Source organism: Chlamydomonas reinhardtii, chromosome 16, assembly GCF_000002595.2.
Source record: "Chlamydomonas reinhardtii strain CC-503 cw92 mt+ chromosome 16, whole genome shotgun sequence".
NCBI lineage: Eukaryota > Viridiplantae > Chlorophyta > Chlorophyceae > Chlamydomonadales > Chlamydomonadaceae > Chlamydomonas > Chlamydomonas reinhardtii.
In genome coordinates, this window is record NC_057019.1 from 3,952,478 (window position 1) to 3,969,367 (window position 16,890).

General features: G+C 55.6%; 2 protein-coding genes across 2 annotated transcripts; both read right to left on the minus strand.

Moving 5' to 3' along the window:
* Nucleotides 1–8,493: 8,493 nt before the first annotated feature.
* CHLRE_16g670650v5 (uncharacterized protein) lies at nucleotides 8,494–13,340 on the minus strand. Its single transcript, XM_043071153.1, has 8 exons — nucleotides 12,649–13,340; nucleotides 12,338–12,355; nucleotides 12,128–12,155; nucleotides 11,515–11,610; nucleotides 10,928–11,006; nucleotides 10,387–10,462; nucleotides 10,064–10,120; nucleotides 8,494–9,898 (listed from the first exon to the last, which is right to left on the minus strand). The coding sequence occupies exons 2-8, from the start codon at nucleotides 12,350–12,352 to the stop codon at nucleotides 9,836–9,838; spliced, it is 414 nt and encodes a 137-aa protein (XP_042915797.1). The 5' UTR covers nucleotides 12,353–12,355; nucleotides 12,649–13,340; the 3' UTR covers nucleotides 8,494–9,835.
* A 298-nt stretch (nucleotides 13,341–13,638) lies between these two features.
* On the minus strand, nucleotides 13,639–16,490 carry CHLRE_16g670652v5 (uncharacterized protein). The gene is made up of 2 exons (XM_043071154.1): nucleotides 15,607–16,490; nucleotides 13,639–15,440 (listed from the first exon to the last, which is right to left on the minus strand). Exons 1-2 carry the CDS (start codon nucleotides 15,701–15,703, stop codon nucleotides 15,316–15,318), a joined length of 222 nt encoding a protein of 73 aa, XP_042915798.1. The 5' UTR covers nucleotides 15,704–16,490; the 3' UTR covers nucleotides 13,639–15,315.
* Between the last annotated feature and the right edge of the window lie 400 nt (nucleotides 16,491–16,890).

Sequence of the window (16,890 nt, forward strand, 5' to 3'; positions counted from 1 at the left end):
GAATGCCGAACGGCTGAAGCAGCGAACACCAAATGCTGCGGCCGTCTTGCTTGAAGGACAATTGCCCACGGGGGTTTCACTGCGTGCCGTTCGGGGTGTGTGTATCCTCAGCCGATATGCTGATCTGTGAGCTAGGCCGTTTGAGCGGTGCGCGTGCCTGGAGCATGGGTTGGCGCCTCAGCAGGGCAACTGTTAACTGACACATGCCTCTGACTGCTCCGGGGCTCCAATCAGCCAGCTGACAGTGCTGACGGGCTGTGCGTATGCGATATGGGGGTGTATGTTATGCGAGCGAGGCAAAAGGGTCTTGTGGTGGCGGGAGCATGAATGTAACCTGTGTGTTACAAAGGGTTACAACCACCCAGCCGACTCTTGCTCCCACCACTCCAAGGCTCCGCTTATGACTGAGACAAGACGACTGGGTTGTAAACATGGAATATGTTGGTGGATTATATGCAAGCGAGGCAGGAGGGGCGGTTTGGGGGTCAGAGCATGCATGGGTGTGACAACCTGCCATACAATTGAAGGTTATTTCGTGCTCTGGTCGCTCATCTGCTCCGATCACGCCCCAACAAATGCATACATGTGCTTCAATGTCATAGCGTCCTATAGGTCAAATCGGCTTGGCTGGGGACGCGAGCATTGGCTCCGATCAAGGGCCGTAGGGAATTGTATGGCTAGTATGGCAGCCTGTGGCAGCACAGGACACATGCGTGCAACCCATGATCCTTCACCCCATCCTGGCCTGAAATTGGGCACATGTTATGCACGCATGGGCGGCAATATATTTACATTTCGGGAGGCCAGGAAAGCGGTCTGCAGCGAGTGGGCCCATGCAGCGGGGCCAGCGGCAGTTGGGCGGGGATTGTGCGCACCCTGCCTGTTGCGGGGGACCCGGAATGCTTTCAAGCCCTGCTGCCTCTTCGCTAAATTCCAAAGATATGCAGCAGCGTAGGCAGAAGGTACGTAGGAGCATTCAATAGGCTTGCGCGTGGCCGCTAAGGAACCCAGTTCCGTCCCGGAGATGGGGCCCGAGAGCCCAGCTAAAAGCCCGAGGCGACGGCTCATCTGGCCACAAAGCTCTTGCCGAACTTGACACAACAGTAACTGCACACCTAGCTTGCTTGCACCAGGCCAACTAGAGGCACTCAGCGCTGAAGTCTTCACCGCCGGTCCTTGTTTCGCTCGGGGTCCTCACCTGGCCTGCTTGCGCCTGAAGCAAGGTCGCTATACGCAACAAAGGAGCTCGTTTCAAGCATGTTAGAAGAGAGCGCAGCGCCGGTGAGTGTTCCGGGTGGTTCCTTTGCTCCAGGCCGCGGACCCTGCTGTTTGGCTTCTTTTGGCGGCTTTGAAGGAGCCTCGCAGCCTGCAAGGGCATGCATGTGCTCTCTGAAGCTTGCTTGTGGTCTTGAAACTGGGAGGCCTCTTAGGAGTGCACACTCGGCTCACAACATGTGTTGACCAGTTCCTGATCGGCCATAATACTTTGCCCGCCGCGCGCGTGCAGGCATTCTCCCAGCTACACGGGAGACGTGTATCGGCTGATGATAGAATTGCTGGCTATGGCCTGGTGAGCTATGTACATGCGTGGTTCGGCGGGAAGTGCGCATTGAGCGAGGGCGGTTCCTCGAAGTCGCATTCGGGAAGCGCTGCCAAGCTCATTTTGAAGGCCATACAGCTTTGAGCTGTTGGTGGTGCTCGGGGATGCACATAGTGCTAGGACTGTTGGCAGCTGCGAGACTCGAACATACATGTGTCATCTCGCTTGCGCTCGGGCTTGATATGTAAGCGGCTGCTGTAGGCTTACGGTACTGCATTGAGACTGTGATTAGGCTAGGCGGCTCCGGACAGGGATCATGCATGCCCTGTGTGCGGTTTGTGCGGCGGGCGGCGTTCGGGTTAATGTAGTTGGTGCCCTACCGTCGGTTGTCGCCCCAGGGGTGCCCTCCCGGCCATAGCCCCATCCCCTTCCAAGCCCTGCCATCTCTGTCCGTAATGCTGAGATCGTCGCCTTGCATCCTGCAGACTGCCAATGCTGCTGGTGTGATGGAGCTGCCAGCACGGTCGCTGCCCGCAACACTACTTCCGAAGCTGGGAAGCGCTGCCGCAAGCACCACACCCGAGCCATCGGTGAGTGCAGGGTTTGCAGACCTGCATTTGGCAGCAGCGTCACCAAAATCGCGAGAGGCTTCTCAGGCGTTTGTCGCGTGCGCATATGTGAAGCGCCGCAAGTGATGATCCACGTACGTCAAGGTAGTCAAGGACACAACGTAGCTAGGTTCACCAGCAGTTCCGGTGCCTCCAGATCGCTTATGGCTGTGTGCACATTATTTGACATGGTCAGGTTGCGACATGTCGACATGTGAATTGCGACATACAACATTGCGACATACCAAGACTCGCCCACATTTGCATATAGCTAAGCGTCCTGGAGCTCATTCAAGTAGCATCTCCCAGCTTTGCGGCGGTGCATTGCGCTAGCACAGCCACAAGCTCCTCCCACTGGCCGCACCCTACGGCACGCCACCACCACCGTGGCAACCGTGACACGTTTTGTTGTGTCCCACGGCGTTCCACGCTTACCAGAGGCATACTGAATGCATCCACAATATGTTTGGCGGGCTTGGATGCGTTTGGGCGGTATGTGCATTATGTCGCAATGTCGTATGTCGCAATTCACATGTCCACATGTCGCAACCTGACCATGTCAAATAACTTGCAAGCTGCTATATATATGATACTGCAATCCTGAATTTCAGGTCGAAGGTTTTGGAGGACGACATGGCTTTGGGGAGGACGACCTCCCCAAAGCCATGTCCTCCAAAATCTTCGACCAAAAATTCAGGAGTGCAGTATCATAAGCCATCTGGAGGCACCGGAAATGCTGCTGGTGAACCTAGCTACGTTGCGTGCGCTTGTGTCCTTGACGTTCGTGGATCACTTGCGGCGTCTTGCTTCACACGTACGCACGCGACAAACGCCTAAGGAGCCTCTCGCGATTTTTGATGACGCTGCTGCCAAATGCAGGTCTGCAAGCCCTGCACTCACTGATCGCTCGGGTGTGGTGTTTGCGGCAGCGCTTCCCAGCTTCGGAAGTGTTGCTGGGCAAGCAGCGGGCAGCGACTGTGCTGCTGGCAGCTCCATCACACCAGCAGCATTGGCAGTCTGCAGGATGCAAGGCGATGAACTCAGCATTGTGGACAGAGATGGCAGGGCTTGGAAGGGGATGGGGCTATGGCCGGGAGGGCACCCCTGGGGCGACAACCGACGGCAGGGCGCCACGGCAGGGCGCCAACTACATTAACCCGAACGCTGCCCGCCGCACAAACCGCACACAGGGCATGCATGATCCCTGTCCGGAGCCGCCTAGCCTAATCACAGTCTCAATGCAGTACCGTAAGCCTACAGCAGCCGCTTACATATCGAGCCCGAGCGCAAGCGAGATGCCACATGTATGTTCGAGTCTCGCAGCTGCCAACAGTCCTAGCACTATGTGCATCCCCGAGCACCACCAACAGCTCAAAGCTGTATGGCCTTCAAAATGAGCTTGGCAGCGCTTCCCGAATGCGACTTCGAGGAACCGCCCTCGCTCAATGCGCACTTCCCGCCGAACCACGCACGCATGTACATAGCTCACCAGGCCATAGCCAGCAGTTCCAACATCGGCAGACATCCGTCTCCCGTGTAGCCAGGAGAATGCCTGCACGCGCGCGGCGGGCAAAGTATTATGGCCGATCAGGAACTGGTCAACACATGTTGTGAGCCGAGTGTGCACTCCTAAGAGGCCTCCCAGTTTCAAGACCACAAGCAAGCTTCAGAGAGCACATGCATGCCCTTGCAGGCTGCGAGACTCCTTCAAAGCCGCCAAAAGAAGCCAAACAGCAGGGTCCGCGGCCTGGAGCAAAGGAACCACCCGGAACACTCACCGGCGCTGCGCTCTCTTCTAACATGCTTGAAACGAGCTCCTTTGTTGCGTATAGCGACCTTGCTTCAGGCGCAAGCAGGCCAGGTGAGGACCCCGAGCGAAACAAGGACCGGTGAAGACTTCAGCGCTGAGTGCCTCTAGTTGGCCTGGTGCAAGCAAGCTAGGTGTGCAGTTACTGTTGTGTCAAGTTCGGCAAGAGCTTTGTGGCCAGGCGAGCCGTCGCCTCGGGCTTTTAGCCGAGCCCTCGGGCCCCATCTCCGGGACGGAACTGGGTTCCTTAGCGGCCACGCGCAAGCCTATTGAATGCTCCTACGTACCTTCTGCATACGCTGCTGCATATCTTTGGAATTTAGCGAAGAGGCAGCAGGGCTTGAAAGCGTTCCGGGTCCCCGTTTCCGCCGCAACAGGCGTTTGGCCACTGCGGAGCTCTATTGCCGGCCGCTGCAGCAGCCTCTTTTGTACGCAAGAATATATGCTCTGGACCTTTGGACCTTGCGTGCTGCATGCAGCAACGGCGGTAGGTGTGGCCCTTGACGAACTGGGAAGGCCGGGTATTCAGCTGCGCAACGTAGAAGCTAGCTTGCTTACAAAGCCTAAAGCCCAGGCAGAAGGTCGCTGACAGCAGCAGGTCGGAGACCATAAAACTGTTTCGCCCGTGTGACCCACGGGGGCAGGCTTTGCCCCGCCCAGGCACTTTGCTTGCCTACGCTTTTCCCTTCATATTGCTGTGTACCTGCCTCACACACCCTGCTGCTGTGCATACGGCATGCACCCATGAACTGCGTACCCCTGTCTGACCGGTTTGTCCTCAGGCAGCTGGAGCCCCGCCTGAGGAACCCCTCCCCAGCCCTACATTATGACCCACACACCGCACCGCGTGAATCCTCATCACTTGATTGCATGCATGCTCGGCGCGCAGTTTTGATTGCACAAATGTATATTTTTGGCAATTAATAATCATGAGAGTATACTGCAAGATAGCAAGACTTCAACTTTAAAAGCCTGGTGAGCACAAGAATGGCAAGAATGGCAGGGGTGGGCTCGCACTGCACAAGTAAGGAGGCCCGGAGACCCTACTGCACAGCCAGCCCTGACACGATGCGTGTCAAACCGTGGGGGTAGTGGGGGGCCCAACAAACGCCCTGACATGGCATGACTCAAACATAAGCCAGCTTTTACATGTCATTACCCTGAACTATATGATTGAGAAGACCAATGTCCAGCAGCATTCTGCTGCAGATATTACCATCACAAATCACGTGTAGCAGTATGGTGGGTAGGTAGGTTAGATAGTTTAATCATAAAAAATAATCCCACTACAGGTCAAAATAAACAACATTTCTATGAGCTGGAGACATTCCTGAAGGCGCACATGATGATGTTGATTACTACTATGGCTGTGTGCACATTATTTGGCATGGTCAGGTTGCGACATGTCGACATGTGAATTGCGACATACAACATTGCGACATACCAAGACTCGCCCACATTTGCATAGCTACGCGTCCTGGAGCCCATTTAAGTAACATCTCCCAGCTTTGTGGCGGTGTATTGCGCTAGCTCAGCCACAAGCTCCTCCCACTGGCCGCACCCTACGCTACGCCACCACCACCGTGGCAACCGAGACACGTTTTGTTGTGTGCCACGGCGTTCCACGCTTACCAGAGGCATATTGAATGCATGCACAATATGTTTGGCGGGTTTGGATGCGTTTGGGCGGTATGTGCAGTATGTCGCAATGTCGTATGTCGCAATTCACATATCCACATGTCGCATCCTGACCATGTCAAATAACTTGCAAGCTGCTATACTTACATGATGTATGTTGATTACTACTACTTTGATCTTCGAATAGGTTACTACCCGTGGGCCTGGGCAAGCAAAAGGCTAGCAGTATCCATGTAACTACTTCCTAACTCGCAAAATCTGCAGGAAAACATTTATTTTTTGCTTTCTTGGCAACTCCTAAAAATGTTTCACTCAACTCAAAACCCTTTATGGCCATACTCTCAAAAATCCTCCTTAGGTTTAAATACCTCAAGAATCATATCAGCATCATTGCTGCCATCATCAGCTTTATTTATCTTTTTTCAGCAGTAGATTTGGCCTCGTAGATTTGGCCTTAGTATCTTCCTGCTCCAGCTAGGTGCTTTACCGTCTGTAGTGGCGAACAGTGCTTCTAAACTGTCATGATGACAAGCATTGACATAGAAAGGTACTCCCAAATCTTTTGAGCAACATTAAACACAGATTATATGAAACAATATTGCTAGTTTAAAGCCAGCCGTGAAAACAAGTAAGATCAAAACCGATTCTTCGTAGTTGCACCAATACATACAATATCTGCATGATGAAGCTCAAATCGAATTCTCACAGCTATTATTCAGAACAGTCAAACAGCTAGTGCCATGGTAAACATGAGAACATTTTCTTTAGTGCTACACCAGTAGGTAAAAAGATAATGCTTAGTCAAGGCAAACATCTGCCAGCATTATACAAATATAGCTATTGCCTTAGAGGTTTCATGTGTAAGTAGTTTTAGTAGTTTCTAGTAGTTTTGGTAATCATGAATGAATCTTTAACAAGAAATAGCAGCAGTGGTAGGTCCTCAAGACATTACTAGTTCTCATGCCACATCAATAATCATGCTTGGGCGTCTTTTCTATATTGATTTTACAAGTCGGATCAGATAGTTGTCAGATCACGCGACAGGGTGATTGATGTGTAGCGGCTCGTTCAGTGCAGAAGCCTGCTATACAACAATAAAATTCACGCTCAGAGTTATAGTCCTCCACCCTTAAGCAACAAAACCTTGATGCCACCTTTACCATTTAAGCTCAAGTACTTCTAAGGTCATAAAAATAATCACACCTAATTTTGGAGATCACCAGCGGGGGGGGGGGTTAAAAGCTCAGGTTCTTACCCCATGCTCAATATCACAGAGCTTCAGGAGGACATTATGCACGTGCTTGTACTCAGGGGGTGTCTGGTGAGGAAGTCCTGGGCCGCCAAAGTTGGGGGGTCTGTTGTCAACTTGTCATCCCTGGGGGTCCGCTGGGTTCAGCAATTCCCGCATTGCCTACGTGAATCCAAATGGCACTGGGTACACTAACAATATTACAAGAGCTGAATTGGCAGCAAAAAAATTGCCAATCAGAAGCTCATTATTGCAAGCTTGTACCTACCGGTAATCAAAGGAGCAATTAACGAGCCTCGGTGAGTTAAACATGTGAGTGAACACCGGGATCTCCTGGAATCAGTCATGGCATTGCTTGCTCCATGCACGCCATGCCCGGGGTGCACCCAGCGCTCTGAAACATTAATAATCCAAACACCGGCCCTTGTTATAATGGGGCAATGCCATTGCTATTCATCTCTCTACCCGATACAAGAGAAGGCGGGAAGTCACCACGACCACCTGATCAACTGCCGGTCCTGCCCACTGGTCGGAGCAGGGTGGATCAAACCCTTAGGTGTCCTATCCAGCCATGTCCAGCTCGGATGATCTACCCTCACCGCTTTTTGGTACCTGAGATCTGGGGATCAGGTAAGACCAACTGTCGGGCAACATCTCAACTGAAAAGCTGGATCAATCCAGAGTCCGGCCCCTTCACCGGCACTTCACGACCGCTCTCTTATCTCCAATGTTAGCCACGGACCGCAGCGCACGACAAATCATCGACTCCACAGTAACCGCACTTTCATCCAACACACATCACGTAGCAAATACACGCACCGCCCACAACATTGTCACCGACGCACGCGCACAACTCTCCACGCTTGACCTCAACGCCGCATCCACCGCCCTTTATGGAGCACTAGCCGTCGGAGCCAAAATCATGCTCGACACGTGTCCCCAAAAACCGCCCCGAACCTCCAGAGCAAAACCGTCCCGGGCGGAGGCCAAGAAGCTAAAGCGGCTGCTAGCCACCGAAAAACAGAAAAAGCAACTCTACCTAGCTCTCGTGCACGCCTCCCCAGCGCAACCACAGGAGCCTCCCACTCCGCCCCCCACAGCGCCAGCACCCGTACCACCCGTGGCCCCTACGAACCCCACACCCGCGGCCGCCGCCAAACGGGACTGGGAAACTGCCCTCAAGACACGCCGCACTACTCAGAAAGAAGCCAATGCCAAGGCCGCCAGCAAATGGTTAACACGGATTAGAAAGCTATTCGCAACCTCTCAAGGCAAAGCCTCCAAAATAATGCTCGGCAAATCAGGACCGCGACAAAAACTGACAGCCGTACGCCACCCTACTACCCAACACATCGCCACCACCAGCACCGACATCAACGATGCGCTACACACTCATTTCCAAGCTGCCGCTGAACCCACTGGTGGCCCACGCACTGGACGCTACCGACCAGAAGACACCACCACCACCTTCCCCTGGAACGAACCAGGAGCACCCGACGGCGGCTTCCTGCTGGCCCGCGCACAACACCCGGACACCCATTCCCTGCTGCCTAACGTCTCTGACGCGAGCAACTTCCAACGGTGCATGCAATCCCTCTCCCGCAACAAGAGTCCTGGCCCTGACGGCCTCCCAAACGAGCTACTCAAATGCATGCCAGATGCGTTACAAGCCGCCGTCCATACTCTCCTATGTGTCGCATGGATTAAAGTCGAACTACCAGACGGCTGGTCCACCAGCGACACCATTCTCTTGTACAAGAAGGCAGACCCGCTGTCCATCTCCAATTACAGACCCATTGCACTGTGCAACACGCTCTACAAGCTCTACACCAGTTTAGTCACTCGGGCAGCCACCGAAGCATGCACTGAGCTCCTCGTCCACAGCGAAGCCCAAGAAGGCTTTCAAAAGTACAAAGGAACGGAGCGCCAAATCATGAACCTACTGCACGTGATCGAGGACGCAGCCCTCACGAAGCGCGACCTATACGTCGCGTACATCGACTTCTCAAACGCCTTCGGCACCATAGACCACGACCGCTTGCTCACTGTAATGCACCACCTCGGCCTCCCAACCGACTTCATAGAAGTCGTGCGCAATCTGTACTCTACCGCAAACACCACCATCCGCACAGCCCACGGCCGCACATCCCCCGTCCAGATAAGGCGCGGCACCATGCAAGGAGATACCCTCTCACCACTGTTATTTATCATCTTTCTGGAGCCACTCCTGAGGTGGCTCCACTACGGCGGCCGCGGCTACCGATACGGCTGCCTCACAAACAGTGAGAATGACCAACACAACTGTTCATCACTACGCGGATGACCTGGCGCTAGCAGCCAACTCCCGTGATAACCTTCGGTGCCAAACTGACAAGATTGCGCGATACGCCGCCTGGGGAGGTATGCGCATCAACCGCGACAAGAGCGCCTGCACAGGCATCCTCCACAGCTTCGCAAGTGCCAACAGTTCAGACAAAAGCATGAAAGGCCCCGCCTGCGAACGCACCCTCAAACGCTTCCTGGATGGCCAAATCCACATTGGCTCTAACGTCAAGGATGGAAAACTCACCAAGATAGCCTTGCCGTACGTGTCCCCACATAAATCATACCGCTATCTCGGCGTGGAAATCACCATGACGATGGACTGGCGCCCTCAACTTAAGGCGGTTAAAACCGACCTAACTGACGCTGGCGAAGAGCTGAGCAAGTACAAAAAACTCCCTCGCCAGTGCTACATGCTCATCAAACAATGCCTCAAAGCAAAAGTGGCTTACTCCCTCCCAGCCATGGCATACACGCAACACGATATCCGGGCACTTGACGCCCAAATCGCGGGTATCACCCGTCGGTGCGTCGGCCTACCACGCGACTGCGCCACCCGCGCCATCCTCCTGCCTGCCGAGATGGGGGGCCTAGGAATAGGCTCGCTCCGCGAAGAGTATGTACAACGCGCCTCCAGACTGCTCATGATTTCGCTGAACGATAACGGCAGGCTAGGCGTAATTACGCGCCGCCTCCTCCACCTCCAAGCGGCGCAGGCGGGGAGCGACCTCCCGCTGCACGACATGCGAAGAGCGGGGAAATTTTTTGTCACCCTGAAACAACTCACCCTCCTTCAAGACCATGACCTGCTGGCCATGCTACAAGGCAAGGAATTTGCAGCCGCCCTACCAACACTAGTGTCCAAACTCCGAGCCGCTGAGGCGAGCACGCCCGCTTACCTGCGAGCTGACTGGATCAGCCCCCTGACAATAGACCTTGGCTTGAACCTGGCCGACCTGGTGGACGCAAACACGGGACGGCACATCATTGACACTGTACAGCTGGATCGGCGATTTCCAAAAGGCCGGGTAAAAGACCGGCACAAGCGCGCCCTGAACCGCTTCACCCACGCCCTATGCAAACTTGCAGACACACAACCTAAGCCGACCGCCGGTACTAAACCCCTCCCCCTGCACAACCGAGCCCTACCCAATGGTGTCTCCAAGACAGACCTTCGGACAGCTGGCGACCTGCCTAAACCTATACCCCAACGCACTCTCACCTCTCTACTGGAGCGATGGCAGCAGTCGACACCTCCGAGGCCCTCCGGAGCCCCGGCGCGGCCGTCTTTGGAAGTCCTGCAGGCCAAACCAAAGCCAACGGCAAAGCAACGCCACAATCACTTCATCAAATACGACACACGGACACGCAATCCCGCGGTCGAGGCCAATGACTCTGCTCTGCCCGGATCCACCCTCCATTACCCTTCCGACCCCACGAGGGACCTAACTTTCTATATGCACGCAGCACGGGAGTTTACCCCGCTCGTCAAACAATGCAAAACCCTCGGCACCACACGATGGACCGGCTCCTGGCGGATCCCGCCAAGGCGGGTCCCAGCCCATGCCGAGGCGGCGGGCCCCCACACCCACGCTACCCACGAACTACTGGCCTCCCGCCCCTACCAAGCAGTCGCTGCACCTGCTCACCAGCGGCTCGAGCTACCAGACGGGTGCCCCACCGCAGCCACATCACCCACGCACACGAAACCGCCCAACCGCCGCAAAAGCAGCGCTCGCCCCACCCGCTGTCCACACACGCACCACGCAGCGCCGGCGAGGGGCCTCCCACCGGCAGCCGCGCAGAGAGGGAACCGCGCGACCGCGCAGCCAAGCGCCAGACCTGCATGGCGCAAAGCCAGAGACATAGCATTAAATGGCGCACTGCCCCAGTCCGACGCTGGGAAGCTAGCGGCACAACACATCACAGCCCACCTGGCCAACCGCGATGACATCATTGCCGCGGTTGTCAGCGGGCCCATGACACATAAAACCAATGCCCCACCACCCAAGAGAAAACGGAAACTGGACCCGCCGCCAGAAGAACCCCCCTGGGCTGACCGCTGCCGCTACAAAGTTCGCTGGCAACCAACCCTCACCACGAACGGTATACTCAGCGCCTATAAGATACAGAACTACGACGCCATCAACGCCACAAAACCCTCATGTATGCTATGGGGACAGGGCATCCGCCGGTTTATGGCCCAGGTGCACTGGGCCGACACGGAAGACCCGCTCTCCTCCCTCTCACAGAACCCCGGCTGGGCGGCCGCCCTGGCACGGTACACCCTTGCCCAAGCTGAAGCACCCCCCGACCCCACCCCACCCCCTGCGCTTGATACCCACCTCACCAGCAAGCAGCGCCAGGGCCGGTGGCGGGACCCAGCACCCAGCATGGCGGCACGAAAACGTGCCACTCTCCGGTACTGCACCATTGACACCAACTCCTGCAACCCAGACACAGACATTCATCCGACAGGTCAGTATTGTATCCAGTTGGGTACACGAACACCCGGTCTAGCCGCCGGCACGGCGACCGACCCTGACCCTACCGCCAGAGTATACGGACCCGACGGCCGATGCGTTGGATCCATCTCGGCTACTCGCCTCGCCCTCCTCCACGCCCGCTATAAGGCGCTCAACCCCACCCAACCCCCGAAAGCTTTCGCCGCCGCCGTAGCCTCCCTGCTCACACGATATCGCCCCAGTAAACGCCACAAAGAGAGCTCTACCAACCCAGCGCACGAGGTCACCCTCTGTCCAGACCTAATGTCCACCCTTACCTCCCATCTTAAGTTCACAACAGAAGCATTTGCCTCCCCCCTCAACGCTACCGGCAACATACCGGCCTACTACACGGCACACCCCGAGGACGCAGTGTTCGGGGCCGCCCTCGACTGCTACAGCCGACTCCTACACGATGTGTCATTCCTCCATCCACCACCACAGCCCGAACAAACCAACCTGGCAATGGCCTGGGCGGTCGCCAGCGCTGAGGCAGCGGCAGCGCAAGCGCCACATTTGTCAGTCGTGGTCGTGCCGTATGGCGAAACCAGTGGTTACACGGCCTGGCTCCAGCACCCACTGGTCCACGCCCTGGGACATATCCGACCGGCACACACGTGGGCCGCCATGGCCTCCGGCCTAGGTCAGCCGCTGGAGCTCCCCGCCCACCGGCGCGGACTCCATCTCCTGTGTGTGGCAAACGAGCCCGGCCGGTTAATTCTCAACACGGCCCTGGGGAATGGACTAGCGGCGGCGCTGTCTGGCGCCCTTGGACACACTCCACAGCCTGCCGCCCGCAAGCCCTTGCCGAACCCAGACGCACCTAAACCGTGGCCCAAAACCCCTCGGAAGCTGGAGCGTCGCCTCCGCACCCACACCACCCCGACACCCCTACCACAGCCCCCCCCGGCCGCCCCCACACCCCCAACCCCCACGGAGCTCGCAGCCCTCTACCCCATAACCATTCCTCTCGCACACACGTGTGGCTCCGCCGTCTTCACCGACGGGAGCAAGGTCCCACACTCGAGCGACTACACAGGCCTGGGAGCAGCGATCTGGGACAAAACTGAAAACCGCACGACGCATATAGACGAAGATATCGCTTTTGACACTCCCCTTAGCACTATTCTCAGATGCGAGTCGTCGGCTATACGCATGGCACTTAGCCTCAACCTTGACTTGCCCCACCTGCGGATTTACACCGACAGCCTTGTCAGCCTGCTTATCCTTCGCCGTGCCATTCTGGAGCCCGAGTCGCTACACGTCAGCAAACACCGCGAAATGTTCGGGGCCATCACTGACATACTGGCCCAACGTGGGTTGGCAGGTCTGAAGACATACTTCTATCACGTCCGTTCACACCAAGCAGATACGTGCGTAGGAAATCAGAAAGCCGATGAGGCGGCACAGGCAGTGGCGACTAGAGAAACCCCGCCGGACGCGGTGGAGACCTTGTACTCGCACCCGTTCGAGACACTAGAGGGCTGGATTGCTAAGAGAGAAACTGTGGAGCACAATGGCAACGTAGAGGAACGGTTACGATACGCCAACGACCTCAATCGCGACCTGAAGAAAATGGCCCGGCCCTCCACGGCCCAGGGATACACAAAAACAGGCTTATACGCAGAACTGTGGGACGCTACCAGGCAGCACATTGACGCGAGATATGGACTAAACCTGTTCGATGGCTTCCCGTTCGAAGAAGCACGCTGTGCCTTCAAATACCGATGGGGGCTCTCCTGGAACGCCAAGCGCGCCGCCCGTGTAAAACACCCCATACCCGGCTGCGCGGGGGGCGAATGCCCGCTGTGCCGATGCGACGACGGTGGCACGCACACCCTGGGCGGCTGCACGCACCGGCGTATGAAAGCCGCGTACATCGCGAGGCACAACCGCGCCGTTCAACGGATTGCGAAGGCAGTAAGTCAAGGGCAGAATGGCGGATGCGTTATGTACATGGATGCAGGAAAGGACGCCCCCGCTTACAGTGGGGGAACACGCATACCCGCATGGGTGCTGCCAGGCACGCCAGAGAGCGTGCGACTACGATTTCGCCCGGACCTGCTGGTTGTCCCCTCTCTACGCATGACCCGATCTGGGCAGCCTACTAATATGCCTCGCACGCGACGCCAGAAAAGCGCGCATAAAGTCTACGTAATAGAAGTGGGCTACTGCTCTGACCTCAATCACCTGGACAAAAGGGCAGAAAAACTGCAACAACATGACGACCTTGCCACCGCACTCCGCACCGCCGGATGGGACGTGATACACAACCAGGACACAGTCATCAGCCTCGGGCATACCGGCACCGTTACCACCCACCTCCATGCCCTGCTTAAAACGCTCGGATGCTCAACACAATCTGCGCACCGCACCTGCCAAAAGCTTGTCCAGCACGCTGTTCACACGACTACCGCCATTACAGCTCTCCGCCGGGAACTCTGCAGTCACCCATGGCCAGGACGCCCACCCTAGCACAGTACGCCCCGTTATGAGAATGGGACCAGGCCCAGCGCGCCTAGGCGCGCTGCCAGCCTCCCCACTCTCCTTGGGGGACAGGGGCCCAGTGGCGGAGACCACTAACGTGGTGGTCTCTCATGCCCTCACGCCTCTACCTCCTCAGAACACGCCCTGTCACGCAGGGAGTACCATTATTATTATTATTATTAGCCACGGACAACAAGGACACGACTAAAGAGCCATGCGGTCCCTGCGGAGCGCCTGTGCATGATTTGAATACACACGGAGGTTTCCCCATACCAAATTTGGGGAGGATCAAACTCGGGTCTGAACCGACGTTACACACCAATTTATCACCAAGCAACCTCTACCGTGGTCAATACCCACGCACTGCTCTGTTTACAATTATTTCGCACACCGGGCTACACGGCAATGAGGAAGCCAATAAAGGGGCGGCTGCCGTTGCCACCCAGGAAAAAACTGCTGATGTGTCCAAACTGGCCGACAACGACCCGCATGCCTGGCACTGGTGGCCGACCTTCACGGTCACCAGGGACGATAGGGACGATGATAGCACAGATACGCACTACGTGTCGGATCTGAACCAGGGCCTCACCAGGGCCATGGCCCCCAGCTGCCGTGGTGGATATGCCAACAAACCCCTATACTCACGCCCTATACTCTGCTGAGAAATGGGCCAAGGCAGCACCTAGCCTCAACCCACGCGCCAGTAACGTGTACATGACAAACTCAGACACCAGCCCCGGCCTACGCCGGTTCATACAAAATGCTGGTCCAGGAAGCCTCATCTGCCTGGCCCAGCTGGCTTTGTTTAAATTACGAGACAGCGACAAATGTGGTCTCTGTGCCCACACCCAGCGCAGCCGCGGGTCTGACCTCTGAGCGTGGCAATGCAGGTCACCTTGCAGGTAGGCCACTGCGCGCAACCCCAATCAACTCATTGGCACTAGGATAGCCACACACAACACTGCAGTGCGGACGATTGCCAATGCCTGCACCATTGTCACAACGGTGGTGGCTACATCAGTGCTTGTATCTTAAGAAGGCAGGCGCGGCGCCAGTGACAGATTTTTAAAATCTTTGAGTTTTAGAAACCCGCTGCTGCCGCATCTTTGATCCCCAACATTTTTCCGGGGGCTCCGCCCCTAACCTATGCACGATTCGGGTCAGGTCAGGGGTGTGTAAGGCTGGTACTGAACCATCCAGGCAACAAGCTTGTCCTCTTGCAGCGTGCCAAATGTGGCTGCAGTTGCCCCCAGCCCACGTTCCGGCTCTGGCACAGCAAAATACTCTGCGGCACGGGATGTACCATTGTTACAGCGTGTGGGGTGAGGTTGCTGCTGCCACATTAAAACTATGTTGCTGTATAAAGCACCGGCTCCATGGCTCCATGGCTCGTGGCCCATCCCCACGCCAAACCCCAGCGCCCTCCCTACACGCTCATCATGCTCACTCACCCACGGCATGACTCCCCTGGTAGAAGGCTGGCCTATCGCACGTGGTGTGCCCCCATGGTGCCAGCAGGACACGGCCATAGATTATCCTGGAGAACATCAGTCACCCTTGCCTTCGGCCCGGACAAGTGACAGAAACGCCCCAAGATGTCTTCTGCGATTCTCAGAAAGACTCCCCAAAACCTGAAGCGTTTTTTCGCAGATTTTTTGCCAAGCAAGAAACATTTTTTGGGCATTTCGAAGTTACGAGCACTGGGCTACATAAACACGAGAATATTTTCTTTAGTGCTACACCAGTACAAAAACTTAATGCTTAGTCAAGGCAAGAATCTGCCAGCATTATACAAATATAGCTATTGCCTTAGAGGTTTCATTTGTAGTAGTTTCAATAATTTTTGTAGTTTTAGCAATAATAAATGAACCGTTAACAAGAAATAGCAGCAGTGGTAGGTCCTCAAGACATTACTAGTCCTCATGTGTAAGCATCAAAACGCTCCGCGGATGCCAAGGGACGCTTACACTCCCCCCCCTCTGGACGGGAGCCGTCCTCGGATCCCAGCGCTGTCCTATTGCGGTCGCCGAATCATAGGGCATAGGCGCGTACAAGCGCACAGCATTGTTTATAGCCAGCGTCATCGGCTTACGAGAGATGCGCGACTTGTCTCAGCACCTCGAGATTTGCACCACATCTGATACAATCGAGATCGAAGAGTGTGGGAAGCGCGGATCGACCTTGCGACCTGCTGGTCTATCGCACTTAGAGCAGTGATCAGGTGCTCGAGTGCACTATTCGGTCTCGATACCATATGTAAGCATCAAAACGCCCCGTGGATGCCAAGGGACGCTTACACATGCCACATCAACAATCATGCTCGGATGTCTTTTCTTAAATAATGTACAAACACCCAGAAGTATACTCCTCCACCCTTAAGCACCAAAACCTTTACGCCACCTTTAACATATTTAAGCTCAAGTATCGGTATTTAAGCTCAAGTATATACTTCTAAGGCCTATGTCTTTAAAAATAATCACACCTATTTTTGGAGATCCGTATCAAGAGGATTGTCGCCTAGGTTGACAAGGGAGCGAATCTCCCGTCACAGGCCTGGAAATGAACGTCCTTGTGAGACCACCAGCGCATCCGTAGATGACCCCAGCTCACTGACTGGTTATAGGCTCACTGCGTGCTGGGATTACCAGGGTTGCACAGTACTCAGTACGTGTTAGTACGTACTAGTATGTACTGAGTACTAGTACGCCTCTCCTGGGTCTCAGTACGGCGCAAAA